Below are 19,656 nucleotides of genomic sequence, written 5' to 3' on the forward strand. Positions count from 1 at the left end.
GAGTGAAATAAGCCAGACTCAAAAGGACAAATTTGTATGATCTCTCTGATACAAACTAATTTCTATCAGCAAACTCATCCAGTTAATATTCAGAATATAGGTTAACAGGAGATAGAATGGGGGTAGAGAATGGGGCACTGATGCTTCATGTGTGCAGAATTTTTAAGGTTGATGGTAAATGTTTGAAAGTGGATAAATTGATGATACCGCATTATCAGAAGTGTAAGTAAAAGCACTGAATTGTGTGTGTGATTGTGGTTGAAAGGGGAAGTTTGGGGTCGTGTATGTCACTAGAAGGAAAGCTACAGGATGAAACATGGGATTATAAACATGGTAACCCCTGTTGGGGATGATGACTGTGGTTAATAGTACAAATAGAACAAATGCATGTCACTATCACGAGGTGTTAATAAGAGAGTGGTATATGGGGAAAAATACACCTAAAGCAAACTATGGACTATAGATAACAGTAATATTTTAATATTCTTTCACCAACAAAGACACCAATGCCAAGTGCCAATAATAGGGGGTATACAGGGTATGGATTTTTTTTCTTTTTGGAGCAATGAAAATGTTCTAAAATTGATTGTGGTGATGAACGCACAACTTTGTGCTTTTACCAAGCGCCAATGATTGCACACTTTGGGCGGGTTGTATGATGTGTGAATAAAACTGGGAGGTGAGGAAGTATAGCTACTGACACAGCTCATTATTGGATGAAATTTTGTTACATAGAAAAAGAGAAACACAGAGTTACAATTACAAGGGGGCACCGGATCAAAGAAGTTTCCTTAATATGGGAGGATCGCTTTGTTCACTGGCGAACCGCCTGAGCCTAGCACAGTGTCTGGTTCTTCATGGGTGTCCAATAAAGTCTCTAGCTGGCCGGCGGCGGGCTTGCAGGACGCTTTCAACACGGACAGGCTCTGGAACCTTTCTTTCGTTTTAGACAAGGCCAAGGCAAGCAAACGAAGATTCGGACCCGCCCCGGACAGAGAAACACCCTGGCCCCAAGCTCACCCGCCTGGGACCTCCCGGAAGTCCTGCGCGGGTAGAACAGAAACCTGCGATCCGAGAAGTGAGAAAAAAGCCCCGCCCACTGACTGGCCTCTACTCGCCAGCTTCTCCGCAGGAGCCCTACGGAAGCGTCTCTAGTTTCTCCTCCAAGGCCTCCACCCAGCGGAAGTGACGCAACCTTGTCGCGCGTAATTGGCGGAAGCAGAAATTGCTTTGCGGCGGCACGGGAATTGCTTTCCTTTCGGCTTCCGCTCTTGGCCCATGTGAGAAGTGGGCTGCTAAGATGAGCGCAACAAGGTCCGCAGAGAGGTGAGGCCTTAAAGGGGGTCCGGGTCCTGATCGGGCTCTGCATTTCCCACCTTTGGGGAAGTGGGAGCGCTTTCTTTAATAGACGACAGTAATTCCCCTCCCAAGACCCTGCCACTCGTTACCATTTCTGCGGTCCATCCTTTAAAGCCCTTTTAATTTAATTTAATTCGTTCCCTCCGCTTTTCAGCTTTGTAGCCTCGTCCCGGCTCGTCCTGACACGGCCTTTCGCTCTCCAGCTAAGTTAATTTGTTTCCCTTTCCTCGTCACGTGACACCCCCCACCCCCACCCCACCCCCCGCTCTGCTTCGGCTCCCTTTAACCTTTCCTTCAGGCAGTGCATGCGTTATAAACTCCCCTCATCTTGAAAACCTTTGCTGATTGGAGTCATCCACGAGTTTTTCTCTCCCTGATGCTTCATGTTTTCCTCCATGAGGAAATTAATTGTAACCTACTAAGTAATGGTTGCCTTGCAAATGTTGGTATACATTGTATATAGTATTCGGCTCCTTTCATCTATTTCCCTTCATACTCGTTCCTGGGAACAAGTGATCAGAAGTCACTTTTGAATACCATCTTTAAGATGCCTGCTGTGTGGGGGATGCTTAGAAATATTGTGAAACCGCCTTCCCTCGATGGCCAGCCACCGTATCTTCTGCCACTTTATCTATGGTCTGACATTTTTACAGCTTCCCAGAGGTTAATGGTAAATGGAGTGCCAATTGCTGAAGACTGTTAGATCTTTTTCATACAGTTTTATATGGGTATCACTTATTGGAGGTGATACCTGACTTCTGAAGTCTAAATTTAATGTCTTGACAAATCTCCAAAGGCTTTCACACTGGTTGGTTTGTGCCTTTGTGGGGATTAAGGTTATTCTGTGCTGAAAACTGTAGTTACAATGTTTTAGAGATTGTTTTAAAAGAAGAAAAGTTATTTCAAGTGGTATTTCTCTATTGTCTCCTTTAATAGCCTCCTGGCTTCCAACCAACAATTAGAACTAGTGGATTTGCCAAAAGACGACCCTCTGAGCTCCAGTGAAGATGAGGTAGGTGACAACTGCTCATTACGCTCTCTACTTTGCTTCCTGCCTCAAAATTTAGATGGCCGGGATATTCCTGGAAAGGAAAGAGGTGGCAACATTGTATGTGTTTCAGTCTCTTAGTAAACTACAAGCAGTGCTTCATTATAAGACATAGTGTTAAGTTCTGTGGGAATTTGAAGAACATATATAAAATATGTTAACGTCCTAAATTTGCTTAAGATCAAAATACATAGAGCCCTCATTATATGATTTCCTAAGTTTGAATTTCTGTAGAGAGTTGCTTAATTATATGATTGAAATAAGCATATGCATATATAAATTGAGCTAGATTCTCGGTGCTATAGGAATTTAACTCTTTATTCCCTTCTATTTATTTATACTTATTTTTTGCTCATGGTGGGGGGAGAGGGGGACTAGGAAAAGCACAGAGCACCTATTTTAATGACAGGAAGTTTTGGGGTTTTTTTTGTTTTCTGGTTGTTTTTTCCCTAGGAAAATATACCTTGTTAATTGTGGATATGACTTCCGCTATATGTCAAGGTTTCTGTGAGTGTAGGATTACACTATATATTCTATACAGAAACATTATTCTTGTACTTTTCTTCCCAAAACAAGTTAAGGCAGAGACATGACATCAGCTCCTAGGTTGCTAAGGATTTATGTTCCTTAAAATAATGGGGTTTGGATTTTGAAGTGGTTCTTTCAGTTTGAACTGGAATGCCTGCACACCAGACTTCACCTGGTTCCCCAATTCTCCATTGACCAAAAGGACAAGAGATTTTACATGGGCCTCAATTTCTATATTGTTTTTCCCTTCTTCTCATCATCCTGATGTTTTTTTTTTCCCTTTTCTGTGTCTAGGGGGAAAGTGATGGAGAAAGAAAGCATCAAAAGCTTCTGGAAGCAATCAGTTTGCTTGATGGAAAGAATAGGTAACATTTCCATAAGTTTGGGCAGGTTAAAACTAGCTGAATTCCATGAGAGACTTATCTGCAAGAAACATTTATTGAGTGCTAAAACAATGAAGACATGAGTGTCAATATAGCAAGATTAAAAATAGAACCTAGTTCATAGGGTTGTTGGGAGGTTTAAATGAGTTTATAAATGTAAATATAGCCCAGCATATAGTAAGCATAGGATAATTATTAGCTATTATCATTATCCTTTGCTGCTTTTATTGTGTTAGGCCTTTGTGTATTTAAAGTCTTACTTACTCCACACTTAAAGTCTTTTGAAGCATTGAGTAGGCATTACTTTTACCCACTAGAGAAGTTAATTGACTGCCGCAAGGTTACCCAGCTCATGAGTGGCAGATCCAGATTCAAATCCAGGTGTGTTTGAATCCAAGTCCAATATCTTTTCCTACCTTGTATACCCTTTTGTATTATATTTTTGTGGGGCTGAGTCTGTATTAAGAGAAGAGATAATGGTTAGACTACCTCCACTCATTCCTACTAAGGCAAATCACTAGGCAAAATATTCAGGATTGGCAAATAGAAAAGTCCATGTTAAGAACTGACTGCTTGGTTGCTTTGTGATGAAACCTGGCCCAAGAAGAAAAATACACGAAACCAAAACCTTGTTTGAAGAGAGAAGTATTTGTTTCCCAGAAAAAAATGTGTCCATTCCTACTATTTTCTGATTTGTCTAATTTCAGGCAGAAATTGGCAGAAAGATCAGAGGCTAGTCTGAAAGTGTCAGAGTTCAATGTCAGTTCTGAAGGTAAGTTGAACAAAGGAAAAAAGATGCCTACACGTGGAGCTTGTGGGGTTCCAAAGCATAATGATCAACTCATCCCCCCCACCAGAACTCTGTTTCTAATGTGGTTAATGAATCATTCTATAAATACTTACCTATGAGAATGTGTAAAGAGGGGTAGTCCGATGTCCTTGAGTTTCTTCCATTTCTTCTAGTCTAGGATAAAGGTCTACAGAGAGCTTAATGAGATACTTCTGGAAGAAGACATGAAGACAGCTGCCTCTTACTAGCTTAATCATACTTAATATTTGTATAGCTCTTTAATTTTCACTATTTCATTTTTATTTTAGGTCCTTTGAGCTAGGACAGTCAGATATTCTCTGGCTGATCTCAGGTCAATTTACTTACTTGGGGGCCTTCACCTAGTACAGTGTTTCTCAACTTTTTTCTTTATCACTCCTCTAAGGATCCTTCATAGACTTTTTTCCCCCTCAGTTTCCTCACCCTGTACCACCCCCCCCCAAGAAATTAAATACTAAAGAGTAAGAATTTGTTGGTTAGGGTTGAGCTTTGGGGGGACACAAAACAACTAAGATTTTTTTTCACCTCCTTAGGGGAGTGATATCACTCCTATTGAGAACGCATAACCTAGTAAGTGGCAGAACTGGTATTTTTAACCCAATATCAAGTCTGAGATGTCAGAACTTTTTCACCATATTCACAATTTAGGCCGCTTGCATGACCCTGCATTTGTAGTAACCAGTAGTGTAACATCCCAGAGCAAGTAACAATACTCGTTCAGCAACTATTTATCAAACATCTACTATGTATCAGTGTCAGGAACTGTTGTAGACACTGGGGATACAGTAGAAAATAAGGCGTGATCTCATGGGGCTTACATTCTAATGAGGGGAAACAATAAGAGTGAAAACAGGATGATGTGATTAAGTGGCTACTTTAGATTGGTTGGTCACGGAAGGCCTCTGAAGAGGCCAAATTTAAACTGAGATCTGAATGACAAGTAGTCAACCATGCAAAGATAAGGGAAAGCATTCCAGGCGAGGGAACAGTTAGTGCAACGACTCTAAGGAAGAAGCACATTTGGCCTGTCTGAAGACTAGGAAGAAGCCCAATTGAATGGAGCATAGTGGAGGTTAGGGATGACATGAGATTAGAGACATAGACAGGTACCTGATCCTCTAGGGCTATGTCCTTTAGATTGATTTTATTCCAAGCATAATGGGGGACAATCAGGCTTTTCAGAAGCACCATGACATGCTGTGGTGTACATTTTCAAAAAAGATCACTTTGGTTGTTGGGTGAAGAATGAATTGCAGTGGGAGGCAGAAGCACAAAGACAAGGAGAAAAACAAATGGCAGTGTTTTAAATAAATGTATTTTTCTCCTCTCTTCCCCTTCCTAACATGTTTGGAAATGTGGGAAAATGATGGTGTCACTATAGCTAGAAGTGGGGAATTGAAGTAAGAAATATTCCCGGTTCCCTGCACATTTGCCTGTCTACCAACATTTTCTACTTAGACATCTCCCTACATTATATTGAAATTTTGCTTCACCTCTCATTCTGACCAGAAAGTTTCGTCTTTGTACAGGAACAGGAGAAAAGCTGGTCCTTTTGGATCTGCTTGAGCCCATTAAAACTTCATCCTCCTTGGCCACTGTGAAAAAGCAACTGAATAGAGTCAAATCAAAGAAGACTGTGGAGTTACCCCTTAATAAAGAAGAGGTTGAGCGGGTGAGTTACAAAGAAAGTGGTCCATTAAGGGAAAGAAATTGAATTGATAAGGAAAGAAAGGGTAATAGAAGGAAAGAGAAGCCTGAAAAATGGGAGGGGAAGTTGTGATTTCCTTACCATGGCAAAGATTAAAAAATAATCTAGGGGAAATTGCAGTCCTGAGAAGTAAGTGAGAAATAATCTCCAGCATATCCTGATTCTTTCCTGGGCTAAGAACCATTGCTTCCTAATTTCCTGTTAGTCCTTTGAGTTTGATAGTTCATCTCGTGGCTCTCTCCTTTCATGTACATTGCCTGCTTCAGATCCACAGAGAAGTGGCATTCAATAAAACCTCTCAAGTCCTGTCTAAATGGGATCCTATCGTTCTGAAGAACCGGAAGGCAGAGCAGCTGGTTTTTCCCCTGAAAAAGGAGCAGTCAGCCTTTGCTCCCATTGAACATGTGCTCAGTGGCTGGGAGGTGAGTACAACAAAATGAAACCAGATTTCAGAAGATGAGATTCAGAACTTGCAGTTGTCAGAGCCTGTAAGCCTTGATTGGATTGGATACATTAAGGCTAAATCTCAGGTTTTGAAGTCATCTTAGTTTAACAGGAAGGGGTGACGGGAGATATCGTCGTTGTTTGTGCAGTAGCCAATCAGAGTTTAGTATACAGCACATGGTTATTATTTCCGTGTTTTTAAAAGACATTTAAAGCCACATTCAGGAATCCTAGGAAAATTAGGAACCCGTTGGTTGCATTAGTGATTAGTGGGGTTCTTAGCAGAAGCCAAAGTTTATTTGTAGAGGAATGCCACTGTAAAACATTGTACTGCTGATACTGACTAGAATTTTAGCAAGTAACTTGTTATGACTCTGAGCTGGAGGCAGGGGGCAGGGAGATATTTTAGAGCTGGATTTCCCAAACACTGATCCCTGACAAAGTTTTCATCCATCTGAAGCAAAAAATAATTATAAGTGTGTATATTTAGGGGGTGTAAGGTTGCCAGCTGTTCTTTATTAAGAGGTTATCCTTTCTGTTTTAATGGTGTTGAAATACCTTTTTTTATGAAATTGTGGTAGTAAATGAAAGGGTCGGGGGCGGATTGGTAGTCGTGCCCTTACTTGGCAAAATTAAAAGTTAGCAATCCTATGTTGGTCCCTAAAGTCTAGAAATTATTAGTCTGTGAAATCTAAAAGTCTGTGAACCACTGCTTTAGAACAGCTAGCCTTTCTTTTCCAACACACTATTGGTATGGGATCTTCAATGGTATGTTCTGTCTTAAAAAGAAAAACAATCAAAACAGCAAGGCCCAAACCATGAATAGATAACCTCTTTATTCTCCTATACTTTCTAAAAATCTAAGAAGGATATTGTCCCTGTGTGTTGTGAAATAGAGGTAATTAAAGCTAATCAAAATAAACATTGCTTGCCACAACATCTAGAAGTACTGACTGTTTCTGATGATGTTGAAGTCACTACCATTCTCTTTCTAGGATGCTTCCTTTTCTACATGAAAAAGAGATCAGGTTTAAAGTGTGGCTGCAGGATGGAAGGGAGACTTTAGGAAAAAAATTTTAAGAGGTAATACAATTTTCAGGATTCAAAAACAGGAAGTATAGAAGATATATAGTGAAAAGCCTGACCCCACCCCTGTCCCCCATCTGCTCATTTTTACCCTATACTCACCTGTTATGAGTTTTTTTCAGTTTTTGTTAACTTTAAGTTTTATTTATTTATGTTTCCCTCCTGTTTTGTTGACAGGGTAGCACACTACACACTGTTCCACACCTTGTTTTTTCCAAATGACAGTGTAATCTTGGCGATAACCAGGAAAATACAGAGTTTGTTATTAAAAATGAGATGGTGGGGGAGGAGGTTACACTAAGAATGGCACAATCCCTGCTCTCCAGAATTCCCTATGCTAGACAGAATGGGCCCCAAATGCTATACATTGGATACACTGTGCCATTCATTCATTCTGAGATTCATTTTTGAGAAATGTTGCCAGCATGGCTCAGAGGAATATGGAAATACTTAGGTCAGAGGGTGCTTTCTGGCTAGCAACTCCCAGTTCTCTCCTTATAACTTAGAGTGCAGTGTACCAAGGACTAGTGTTTACTAGGTTTCTGGAGATTGAGAATCAGAAGTCCTGCACTATAGTTTGGGTCCAGCTTCCTAAAATTTCATTTAACTCTAGCTGAGGAGAATGAAATGAGATAAAGCATGTAAACGCATTTGTAAACTGCAAAGTGCTAGAAATGATATAAGATCACTTTTTCCTTGAACATCCCACCCTCTCTTTCCTTATCTCCACTCTCAGACATTTTACTCTACACAAAGATTTCCCAAGGTGTCTCCTCAAAACATTAGTCTCTCAAAAAGGTATGTGGGGCGGGGGATGGTTTTCACCAGTAGAAAATGCTGCATGCTGTATGCCCCTACTGGAGATTCAAAGTCTATGAAAAGATATTTAAGAAACCTGTTTAACCTAATTTAACCCAGAGGGTACAAACTGATTTTATTAAATAAGTTTAATTAAAATTAAATTTTAAACTTCGTAAAAATTAAGTGAATCTTGTTATCTCATGAGGAACATGCTTTGGGAAAAGGCAGTCTCACTGCCACCTCCGCTGTCTCACCTGGTGTAGCAAGATTTCTTCCCCTACCTCCCTACTGAAACAACTTTTATCTGACTTCTTTTCAATCCTCCTTTTTATTCTTGCTCTGTAAACTCCGTAAGCCATTCATATGCCCCCATGACATCTGTATATGCTACAGATCACTCTCAACCCCTTCTAAGCTCCATTCCTGTATTCTTATAACTAGCAGGTATCATCCGGGTCTCCCATATGTACCTTAAACTTAATACACTCAAACTAAGCTGCTCATTTTCCTTCCCCAGACTCCCAAAACCTATACCACCACCTGCATCCTCTAACTCAGTAAACAGCATAACTCCCTGCCCCAGTCACTTAGATTGGAAACCTCAGTGATCTGGTTCTTCCCTCTCTCCTTAACTGACCCCCTCCCCAATCCAGACAGTGGTCTAGTCCTATAAATTATGACTCTGAGAATAACTCTGGGATCCCTGTTAACTCTGTTCATGTTCTAGGCCCTCATCATCTTTCATTTGGAATATTACTCTACGCTCTACAATCACCAGGATTTTCTTTCTGAAACCTGAAGCTGGCTGTTGCTCCCCTGCTTAAAATCCTTCAGAGGCTCTCTCCTTAGCAAATAAAATAAAAGCACCTAGCATTTTAGCTACACTGGACAACACATTGTTCCCTAACATACCACTCATTTTCATATAGCTATGTTTTTGCTTATGCTCATCTCTGTTTAGAATGTTTCTTTTTTTTCCTCATGACGTAACTGTATTTGTGCTTCAAGGCCTCATTCAAAAAGTCACTTCCCTTCCCCAAGCCTTCTAACCTACTTCCAAATCAGAATTAATTTTTCTGTCCTCTGTGATTACCCCTGAAGAATAACATTTAACCTGTTACGTTATTAGTGGTATATATACTCTTTCCTCTGAAAAGCTATGAGCTCTATGAGGACAGGAACTATCTTAACCAATTGTGTATTCCTACTACCCAGCACAAGTCCCTGGAATGTAGCTACCATCAATAAATGTTTGTAAATTGAATTGAATCGAAGGGAGATTATGACACTGTAATATAAATCACTTTGTAGCCTGTGATTGATCACTACTGCAAATACTAAAAATGGAAGAACATTCCCCTTTACTATTCAGTAGAATAGGTTTATGATTAAATCAATAACATCATGTAATATATGGTGATATGTGTTTATACATTTGTCCAGATATCTGTAAGTTTTATACTGACCATGATGGATATGGCTATTGAAGGAAACCACATATGATAAGTGTATGAGGTTGAAATTGGATCGGTTGCCTAGGGCCTTCTTTGTGCTTTGCCAAAATGGACCATGGCATGGTTGCTCTGATTATTTAACCATCCTCACAATATCAGTTGAGCAGCAAATAGGGTCTTTTGTTGATATGTGAAATAACTAGTTCACAGTCCATTTGTTTCTTATGTATAGACACTAGCTTGCATGGAAAACTGGAAACCGAGGAATTGGAGCCAAAGTTAAAAAATGACTAGAGTTAAGTTAAATTTGAACTGTCAGGAAGCAGATTGATTACATGAAGGTCATGTTTTTAAGGCAGTATCCTTTTGGGGTCAGGAAATCAAAACACACACCCTGACATAAACTACAGTTGTAGAAGGTGCCTAAAATGCAGTGTTTTTCTTGCTCCTTTTCATCAGTAAGTAATAATACCAAGAACACACACACACGATTCATAGCAGCTGGCTGGGGTTAAAACAGTTGGGGTTAACCTCTGTGCCATTATGTAGAGTGTTTTCCTGGTTGCACTATCAGTGGCAAACAATGCTTATATGAAGATTGAACCTCCCCTTCCCTCTAGAAATATTCTTAAAGGGAGGCTTATGATATGAATCTAAGATTCCTAACTATAAGGGAATAGTTATGTGCTTCAAAGATACCTAACAATACAGAGACTATGTTGTTTTATGACCTGTGACAGTCTGGTACTGCTGCTCCTCTTTCCTGCCAGCATTTACCTTATGGGCATCCTGCTTAGATTCTTAAGAGAAAGGACTTCTGTTTTACTTATACTGGCAACCTGAGCACAGAGTGATCCCCTTTGGTAATATTAGAGAGTAGGTTCAGAGTCCCCTTGCTGTTGATTAAATCAGAATAAGGCTTTATTTACATGGCTGAACAGCAAGACTGGCACTGTTTTGTGGTGCCCCCTTCTCTTGCTGTGACAGCCAATCCTATCCAGGTAGTGATTCTGCTTATAATGTCCTAATAAAGTAGATGGTCATAAAAATGTATAGAAAGAGAGAGAGTTGTAAGAGTGTGACTTAAAGACGTAGAACTTTTTTTTTTTACTCTCATTAAGGCAAGAACTCCCCTGGAGCAGGAAATTTTTAACGTCCTCCATAAGAACAAGCAGCCAGTGACAGACCCATTACTGACCCCAGTGGAAAAGGCCTCTCTCAAAGCCATGAGCCTGGAAGAGGTAAATGTGACGGGCCCCCAGTCATCCTCGGGCTTGCTACATTTCTCCCAACAGTTGCCCTTAAGCCCAGGGGGTCACTGTAAATGCCGTTCATTATAGGCTAAGATGCGCCGAGCAGAACTTCAGAGGGCTCGGGCCCTGCAGTCCTACTATGAGGCTAAGGCTCGAAGAGAGAAGAAAATCAAAAGCAAAAAGTAAGGAGCCCCTCCAAACTGGCCTTGGGTTTCATGAAAGTGATGTGGCTAACTCATGAATCCTTAGAAAAGAACCTTTGATAACTGGTAACAGGATCACGTAGAACAGGTCCCAAATAGGGGTTATTAGCTTCCTCCCTTCCCCATCACTGATCAATCTCCTATCGTTTTGCCTGCTTCAGTAATGCCCTGTTTTCTAGCTTTGGTTTGCATTCTTGTTTTGCCCAAAAAAAAGAGGACTGTTCAACTGCTATCTCCTTTCCAGGGTACCACAATGTGATGATCTCCATGTTCCACAGCTGTTGGGGCCAGCAAGGCTTCCTGCCTGCTTTTTGCCACTTTGGAACTTGTTCTCCTCTTTCCATGGGCTACAGTTGCAGAGGGGACTCTGTTCTTCAGAGATCTGCCCCTTGCATGCTGCAGGGACTGCCAGTCCTCTCAGGTTCCAGACTGATTCCCTACAGTCAGCCAGCTCTGTGAGGAATAGGATATATGTGTTCTAGCCCTTGCATGGGGAAAACCCCTGGGCAGCATGGCCGCATTCATGTGTGGCATCAGTGCTTTGTCTAAATCTCTAACCACTTCATCCATACTCCTCTTACCCTATAGGTATCACAAAGTTCTGAAGAAAGGAAAGGCCAAGAAAGCCCTAAAAGAGTTTGAGAAACTACAGAAGGTCGATCCTACTGTAGCATTAGAAGAACTGGAGAAAATCGAAAAGGCTAGAATGATGGTAAGACTTCCTCCTGCCTCCACCCCTTGAGCCAACTTTTCTGAGAAGCGGATAAACATCCCACTCTCTCCTTTCTTCCCAGGAGCGAATGAGCCTTAAGCACCAGAACAGTGGGAAATGGGCCAAGTCAAAGGCAATTATGGCCAAATATGACCTGGAGGTAAGAGACCATCAGGGTGAGAGAAGAGATGGAATTGGAGGAAAGAAAGGAAAATCAGTCCATAAGGATGCTAGCTGAAGCAGAGTTGGGCAAGAGCCATGAGGATGCATGGAGAACCAGGAATCTAAAAAGGCATCAGAAAATCTCTAAGGCAGAGAGAAAAATGACCAGAAACAAAGTGGAAAATGAGAGATGAAAGGGAAGCAGCATTGAAGGCAAGTTCAGTGAGGGGAGAGGAGCTTTTTACCTTGTTTCACATGTTGATTCCTAGAAGACAAAGAATTTGTCTTCCATTTTTATTCCAGAGCTATTAGCACAGTCATCATGTGCAGTTTAAACCACAGGTACTCTTGAATACTTGTCAAATCAAATTGAGAGGAAGCAGCTCTTAAGACATGGACCAGGCAGGAAAGGTGTTATTGTGGTCACTAATGACCATGCTCTCTCCTGCTGTGACTCCAGGCTCGCCAAGCTATGCAGGAACAACTGGCCAAGAACAAAGAACTGACACAGAAACTCCAGGTAGAATGTGAGAGTGTGGAAGAGGAGGGAGTTGGAGAAGAGGATGAGCTTCTTGTCCCTGATGTAGTGAATGAAGTACAAATGAATACAGATGGACCAAATCCTTGGATGCTCAGAAGTCAGACCAGTGATGCAAAAGAGGCTGAAATCCAGAAGGACCCAGAACAACTGCCAGAGCCTGTAGCCCATGAGGATTCTGAGAGTAAGGGAGAAGAAAGACCAGTGGCAGAAGAAGACACTTTATTGAAAGAATTTGCAGAAAGGCGAGCCTTTAGAAAAAGATCTGTGCTCAGCCAGGATCCTGAGCCGCTTGGTAGGCAAGAAACAAAAGGTGAGTTGTGATGAAATGGAAGGGAGAATTTCATAGTGCAGTGGACTGTGAGAGGAAAAGTAAGTGTCCACCCACACACATGCACCTTTACTGTTCAGTAGAATAGGTTTATCTGCTCTTGAAGGCTTATGGTCTTAGACCACCCGTCTGAATGGCATAACTGAACCCTCCTTGAAGTAATGGCATGAATCATCGTTACCATTACCTACAAACCAGAGAGGTGCTTGTGGTGGGATGGCAAATCTGAGAAAATCTATTCCCACAGATAGACACAAAGGTGGATTTTCAGGCACTACAAAACTTCTTCAAATTATAACTGTGGTGTTTTGTTTATAAAGTGGGAGTGGCATTTTTAACACTTTGTAACACTGGCTTGTATGTGTCTGTTCATGGGAGACGTTACAGGGATGAGTGACCCCACAAGCTACATGGTAAATTAGGGTTATTACTCTACGGTCAGACTCTACTTGTGTATTTTCTACCTGTTACCTATTAACAATGTTAGCACCCTTCAGACAGGTCAAAGAGCTTCTTCCACTCTGGGAATAAGCCAGGACATTATAAAGCCTGCTTAGAAAACTACCTACATTCAAAGCCCACTAGCTGGACAAATTCTAAGTCTAGTTTTAGTTCTCATAGGAGTAACACATTTAGACAACAGCAAGAATCTGTTTTTACCTGGTAAAAAAATTTACTTTGAAATTGCTGTCATTTAGAATGTATTATAGGACTCTCACGTAGTTTTCAGCTAGAGATTTCTGGGATTAATCGTTACAAGCAGTCACTTCTGAGAGGATTATAGAAAGCAGCACTGCAGGTCAAGATTGTCAGCAGCCTGTCCACTACCACAGGACACTAGAAGCATCCTCCTGAGCCCCGTTTAAAAACTGTTCACCTAGTTAAATGTGTAGAGCAGTTGCTCATGGTATGGAAAGTAGGAAAGGTGATTTGGGTTTCCTTGGATAATAAATGGAATTTTCCCAAACTTTCTGGAAAAATAGTGTCTGAGATAGGGGGAAGTACTGGACCCCAAACAAAATGAGCAAGGAAACTCAATTCTTGAGTAATAAACATGCATGTGTCAAAAGCCAGATCAAACCAAGTAGCTTCTTGCAGTGACTTCAAGCCAAGGCTAGAGAACAGGATTAACTTGGGAATGGAGGCAATGTGAAGTCAATGCAAAGGATAGTTCAGAAGTATGTCACTGCCATGTTTCCCTCAGGGCTTTTAGAGACTGGCAGTAGGAAAAGTGTGAGCTGCATCCACTATAGAAAGCAGCAACTTCCATCTCTTCTCAACCTGGCCACAGCAAATCATGAAATAGTGCTTTTAAGATATGGAATAGGGATTCTGGAGTCAAGATAAAACAATCCTGGACAAGGTTTTTACAAGTACTGAAGCATAAGTTACCATGAAGTTGAATTCAGAGGCCACCTGTTAAAATGGCTCCCTTTTTAAAATTTGAGACTTGGGGTGATCTCTACTAGCCAGGTTTCCTGTATAAGCAAATTAAGCCACAGTCCCAGTTGTACAGTGAGTCACTGGCAGAGCTGGGAAGAGAACCCAGGACATCTGCTTCCCAACATGATGCTTTTAACTACTAAACTCCATTACCTGCTACTTGAAAGGTAATGATTAGCAAACTCCAGGAGATCTAGTATATGGAATCTTCTCTTCCCCATCTGTCCTTGGAATGTCTTTTATGCTACCTAGCCCCCGGTGGGTGCGCAAAAAATGTTTTTTGTTGAGTGTGCACAATACATGCTCATTGATAATGCAACTTACAGCCTCCTTTTCTGACAGCTTTCATTTTTTCCCCACAGATTCTAGCAGCCAGGAGGTACTGTCTGAATTAAGGGCACTATCTCAGAAACTCAACAAGGAAAACCACCAATCCAAGAAGCCAAAAGTGAGTTCGGCGGGAACTGCTCGCCTAGTTCAGAGAGAGGAGCCTGTCCAGGAAGAGGAGGAACCCCTGTTGCTGCAGAGGCCAGAGAGAGTACAAACTCTGGAGGAGCTAGAAGAGCTGGACGAAGAAGGGTGTTTTCAAAATAAGGAGCTTCCCAGACCTGTGTTAGAAGGGCAGCCATTGAAGAGGATTGCAAGTAATCAGCCTGATGCTCCAAAGGAGAAAAAAAAGGAGCAAATGATTGATTTACAAAACCTCCTGACCACAAAATCTCCTTCTGTGAAGTCTTTGGCAGTTCCTACAACAATAGTGGAGTTGGTGAGCAGATTCAAGGTTGTGGGCCATTGTGGGGGAGCAGAGCTGCTGTGCAATGTGTTCTTATACAAGGACTAGAATCAGTGGAGCTTTGTTGTGCAGGGGGCATGTTCCAGTAGTTGAGAGGTCCAGAATAGTGTTGGGCCAGGCTGGTCCCGGTGACAGTGTAGTAGATGCAAATGTGTGGGTGCTGCCAAGATCCCCACATTCCTAAATCCTGAGCCACCAAACCCTCCCTGGGGTGACTCTAAAACTGCCCTTAGAGGAAAGAGGGAGTCACTCAGAACTCTGACCAGATCCTAGGCGTGACAACTCTAAGGTGAGTCATTGAACTGTTGGCCACAGTTTTACTCTCCTCAGTAGGATCTCAGATGGTTCCCCAATTAAGGGAATTGAATCTGTTAATGTGAGGAGTCCTGGCACTTTTCTTTCAGGGATGTGCCAGGTAGATTGGAACTCCTGATACTAACACAGCCCAGTCCTTCCTCCACCCCGCAGCTTCCTTGCTGAAAGTTTAAAATTGCACCATGATAATGAGCCAGTGGGTTATTTACCCTAGAGAGAAGAAAATTCGAGCATGATTGGCTACTGATTGGTTTGTATTGCAAGGCCGACATTGTTCAGCACTTCCCCCTAGGGGGCGCTCAAATGTCATAACCCAAAATGCAAGCCATCTCGTCATGAACCACTGCTCATAAGGCAAGCTGTCGTTCTCACTCTTGTTTCTTCCCAGGAAGATAAAGAGGAGGCAGACCAAAAGCAAATGATAAAGGAAGCTTTTGCTGGGGATGATGTCATCAGGGACTTCTTGAAAGAAAAGAGGGAAGCTGTGGAGGCGAGTAAGCCAAAGGACGTGGACTTAACGCTGCCTGGCTGGGGCGAGTGGGGTGGCGCGGGCCTGAAGCCCAGTGCCAAGAAAAGACGCCGGTAAGAACAAGGAAGAGAGCCTATCAGAAGGACACCAAGTTCTCCCACCTCGCTCTTAAGAGCCCTCCCTGCCCTTTTGACTAAGTCCTTAATTCTCTTAGATATCTTGCTATTTTGCTTTTCAGGTTTCTCATTAAAACCCCTGAGGGTCCTCCAAGAAAAGACAAGAATTTGCCAAATGTGATTATCAATGAGAAGCGCAACATCCATGCAGCAGCTCATCAGGTGAGAGCTTAGAGAGCTCTTTGCTGCCTACTTCTCTCTTGCTTGGGAGGGGTAGTCTAGTGATCTGTGGTCAAGAGGGATGTCTGCTCTTGACCACAGAATCAAATCTATTCTTGTTTTCACTGGATGGCTTGGAGATGAATAATTCCAGATAGTCTATTGCTCTCTTGATTACTGAATGTGAAGAAGGTTTAGATTTACTGGATAATCTTTGCAGCAATGGTGAGGCCCCCAAATCGGCATTTTCATAAAGAGCCTGAGATAATTCTGATGCCAGTGGGTCTCACCAGACTAAAAATTAGTGTTCCACAGGTTTGTATTTATTATGGTCAGGGTAGTGTTTAAAACAGAGGTCATACAGTTTGAGCTGCATCATAGGAAGAACAAAGGCACACTGGCACTTGTTCAGGACAGTGACAGGATTTAAAGTTGTATCTTATGGTAATGAACTAGAGTTATTTACTCTGGAGAGAATAAAATTTGAGCACATCCATAGCCATCAAGTGTATTGAAGACTGTCATGTGGAGTCATGGAAGGCAGAAGTTAGAGAAGAAGGCAGAATTCAATTCAAGGGAAAATTTTCCCACCTCCAGAGAGAATGGACAGCTCTTATACAGGGGACTCAAGGATGAGATTGGGCTAGCAGACCTTGATGTTCCTTCTGTACTCTGTGACCCTAAGATCTGTCCCAGCTAGTATAATATTGAAACAAGTTGTATTTTTCCTCCTTAAAAAAAAAACTATTTAATGGGTACAGAAGAAAGGTAAGAAAAGACACATTTCAGTAATACTCTATTTGATCTTATTTTTTGAACTAGTCACTGTAGAAATTTGAATTGTAACCACTGTAATCCCAGTTGAGGCCATATAACTAGAAAATTGGCAGTTTATGGGATGGCGGGTGGTGGGAGGTGGTGAGCTTCAACAGGCCAGAATCCAGGTGAAGGATAGGGTGTGGCTCTCAATAAAGATTACCCTTCCCTTCCAGGGGTCTTATCTGTTTTTTAATACAGATACACAAACTGACATATAGTTTTCCAAGAATCTCCCTTGATTTTCCTCATCTTTTTAATAAGCTATAGACTACAGATCCCAACATGCAGTGAATGTGCTTCAAGCTGAGGGCCAAGAAAAAAAGAAAAGCCTCCTGAGACTGAATATTTTAGCCACTTGCTCACATTCTCTTGCCCTGGGTGACATGTACTCAAAATGAGATATTCCCTCAACCCAAAGAGAATCCATTTCCTTCACTACTACCAGGTAGTACTCAGCTTCTCTTAGCTGTTCCACTGATTATCTCCAAAGACTTTTAACTTCCCCCATTTTTCTGCTTATAATTTTTCCTCCTCTGGCCATTGAGGAAGTGTTTAAAGATTACTTAAATGCTTGAAGGTAGCATTGTGGTGGAGAGGAGAAGAGTACTGGCCAAGGAAACCATCAATCTTACATATCAGAGAGCAGAAAGGAAGGGATTGAGAACATGAAGAGGGTATAGGAGGGTCAGAAAAATCCATAAGGATACAAAATGCCCAGGTGCTCCTTTGCACTCAGTATTTATTATACAAGCAAACCCACTCTGAAACAGATACATGTACACACGTTCACAGCAGCACTATTCACAATAGCCAAAAGGTGGAAACAGCCCAGATGTCCAACAACAGATGACTGGATAAGCAAAATGTGGTATATACACACAATAGAATATTATTCAGCCATCGAAAATGAAGTTCTGATACATGCTACAACATGGAAGAACCTGGAAAACATGATGTTAAGTGAAAGAAGCCAGCCACAAAAGACTACATGTTCTATGATTTCATTTATATGAAAGTCCAGAATAGGCAAATCCATAGAGACAGAAAACAGATTGGTGGTTGGCAGGGGCTGGGGCAGGGCAGGGGGTGGGGTGGGGTGGGGTGGGAATGGGGAGCAACTGCTTAATGAGTATGGGGTTTCCTTTGGAGTGGTGGAAATGTTTTGGACTAGATAGAAGTGGTAGTTGCACAACATTGGGAATGTACTAAATGTCACCAAATTGTCCATTTTAAAATGGGTGATTTTATGCTGTAATAATTTCTCCTCAATTTAAAAAAGGAAAAGCGCCCACTCTGGACAGCCCAGGAGCTCCTGGAACTAGATAGGAGCAGAGTCCGTGTGCATTTTAGGTCTCTAGGTTGCTGGGTAAGCCTAGGAGGTTCCTAATCCAAATTAGAACCCTCTGCCCCCAAATGTCCTTAAGCGGATTGGGACGCCTAGGGCTGGATGGGCGTATTGGAATGCCTTGATGTCTCAGTGGCTTCACTCACTCTGGGTGTCTCGTAGAACTGTGGCCTATGTACCAAAACTGTACCTGACCAGTTCCCATTAGAGTATGTATCTGCACCCCAGGCCTAGCTTGGTGCCAAATCCCTCTTCCTTCCTCTCCAGGTACGTGTGCTTCCATACCCATTTACCCACCATATGCAATTTGAAAGGACCATTCAGACCCCTATAGGATCTACATGGAACACCCAGAGGGCCTTCCAAAAGCTGACTGCTCCCAAGGTTGTCACCAAGCCAGGCCATATCATTAAGCCCATAAAAGCAGAGGATGTGGGATACCGGTCTTCCTCAAGGTCAGACCTGTCTGTCATACAGAGGAACCCAAAACGACTCTCCAACCATCACAAAAAACAGCTGAAGAAAAACTTAGTAGATTGAGCTGCTGGCGAAGTGCTATCTTGGTGTCCGGGACAGGGAGCCCTGACTACTTCTCATTTGGCCCGGTTTTACTCTGAGCTGCAGGAACAATTTGAAAACTGGCTTAGCACACTGTGGTTAATCCTCATTTTTTAAATAAAGGCTTTTTTAAAAATTTATTTAACTTAGTGTACTCTGCGTTGTCTCCCAGTTGAATCTATTTCAAGTCAAGCACCCTTTTATGATCCCCATTGCATTTCTCCATTTGCACTTGTCAGGGGACCTCATTTTCTTACCCAGGATTAGGTAGTTGGTCTTAAATCAATGTGGAGAGAATTTGCCCCAGTCTGTGAGCTTAAATACATCACATCAGATATGGCCCACCATAAATAACTACCAGTGATTTGAAGGTTCAGGGATAATGACAAAAGACTATGTTCTTTACCTCCCAACCTAAGACCTGGATGCACAAACTATGCAATCAGATTTGACCCTGGTCCCAATAAGACCGGGATGGTGCTGAACCCAGTTCTACCCCCATGAGTCTAGCCACTATCTCTTTCGTGTGGGTATGGGAGCCGGCTTGCACAGGTTGCTGTCTAGAGTAGCTAGCACTTTCTCACTATTTTCATAATAAGATAATATCCTTACTTTACAGATGAGGTAGATGAACTTTCAGAAGTAAAGCTCTATTCCCTTTCCTAATTCAGGGCCAACTCCTTACCAGTGATTCAAAGTATAGATTATTCAAGCATTATTTGACTGCATGGCAGATCCTA

The 19,656-nt window shown here is 41.9% G+C and overlaps 1 protein-coding gene across 1 annotated transcript; it reads left to right on the forward strand.

The window, feature by feature from the left end:
• Nucleotides 1-1,245: 1,245 nt before the first annotated feature.
• On the forward strand, nucleotides 1,246-19,056 carry UTP14A (UTP14A small subunit processome component). The gene is made up of 15 exons (XM_037822128.1): nucleotides 1,246-1,326; nucleotides 2,296-2,371; nucleotides 3,230-3,300; nucleotides 4,026-4,090; nucleotides 5,677-5,819; nucleotides 6,122-6,277; nucleotides 10,762-10,881; nucleotides 10,981-11,075; nucleotides 11,685-11,808; nucleotides 11,891-11,968; nucleotides 12,431-12,821; nucleotides 14,645-15,048; nucleotides 15,779-15,972; nucleotides 16,098-16,197; nucleotides 18,626-19,056. Exons 1-15 carry the CDS (start codon nucleotides 1,301-1,303, stop codon nucleotides 18,896-18,898), a joined length of 2,316 nt encoding a protein of 771 aa, XP_037678056.1. The 5' UTR covers nucleotides 1,246-1,300; the 3' UTR covers nucleotides 18,899-19,056.
• Nucleotides 19,057-19,656: the final 600 nt, after the last annotated feature.

This window comes from Choloepus didactylus, chromosome X (assembly GCF_015220235.1).
Source record: "Choloepus didactylus isolate mChoDid1 chromosome X, mChoDid1.pri, whole genome shotgun sequence".
Lineage (NCBI taxonomy): Eukaryota > Metazoa > Chordata > Mammalia > Pilosa > Megalonychidae > Choloepus > Choloepus didactylus.

Coding starts and splice junctions, on each gene's coding strand:
- UTP14A (XM_037822128.1), top strand. CDS start 1,301: ATGAGCGCAACAAGGTCCGCAGAGAG. Junction 3,301..4,025: donor TTGCTTGATGGAAAGAATAG/GTAACATTTCCA, acceptor GTCTAATTTCAG/GCAGAAATTGGCAGAAAGAT. Junction 6,278..10,761: donor ATGTGCTCAGTGGCTGGGAG/GTGAGTACAACA, acceptor ACTCTCATTAAG/GCAAGAACTCCCCTGGAGCA.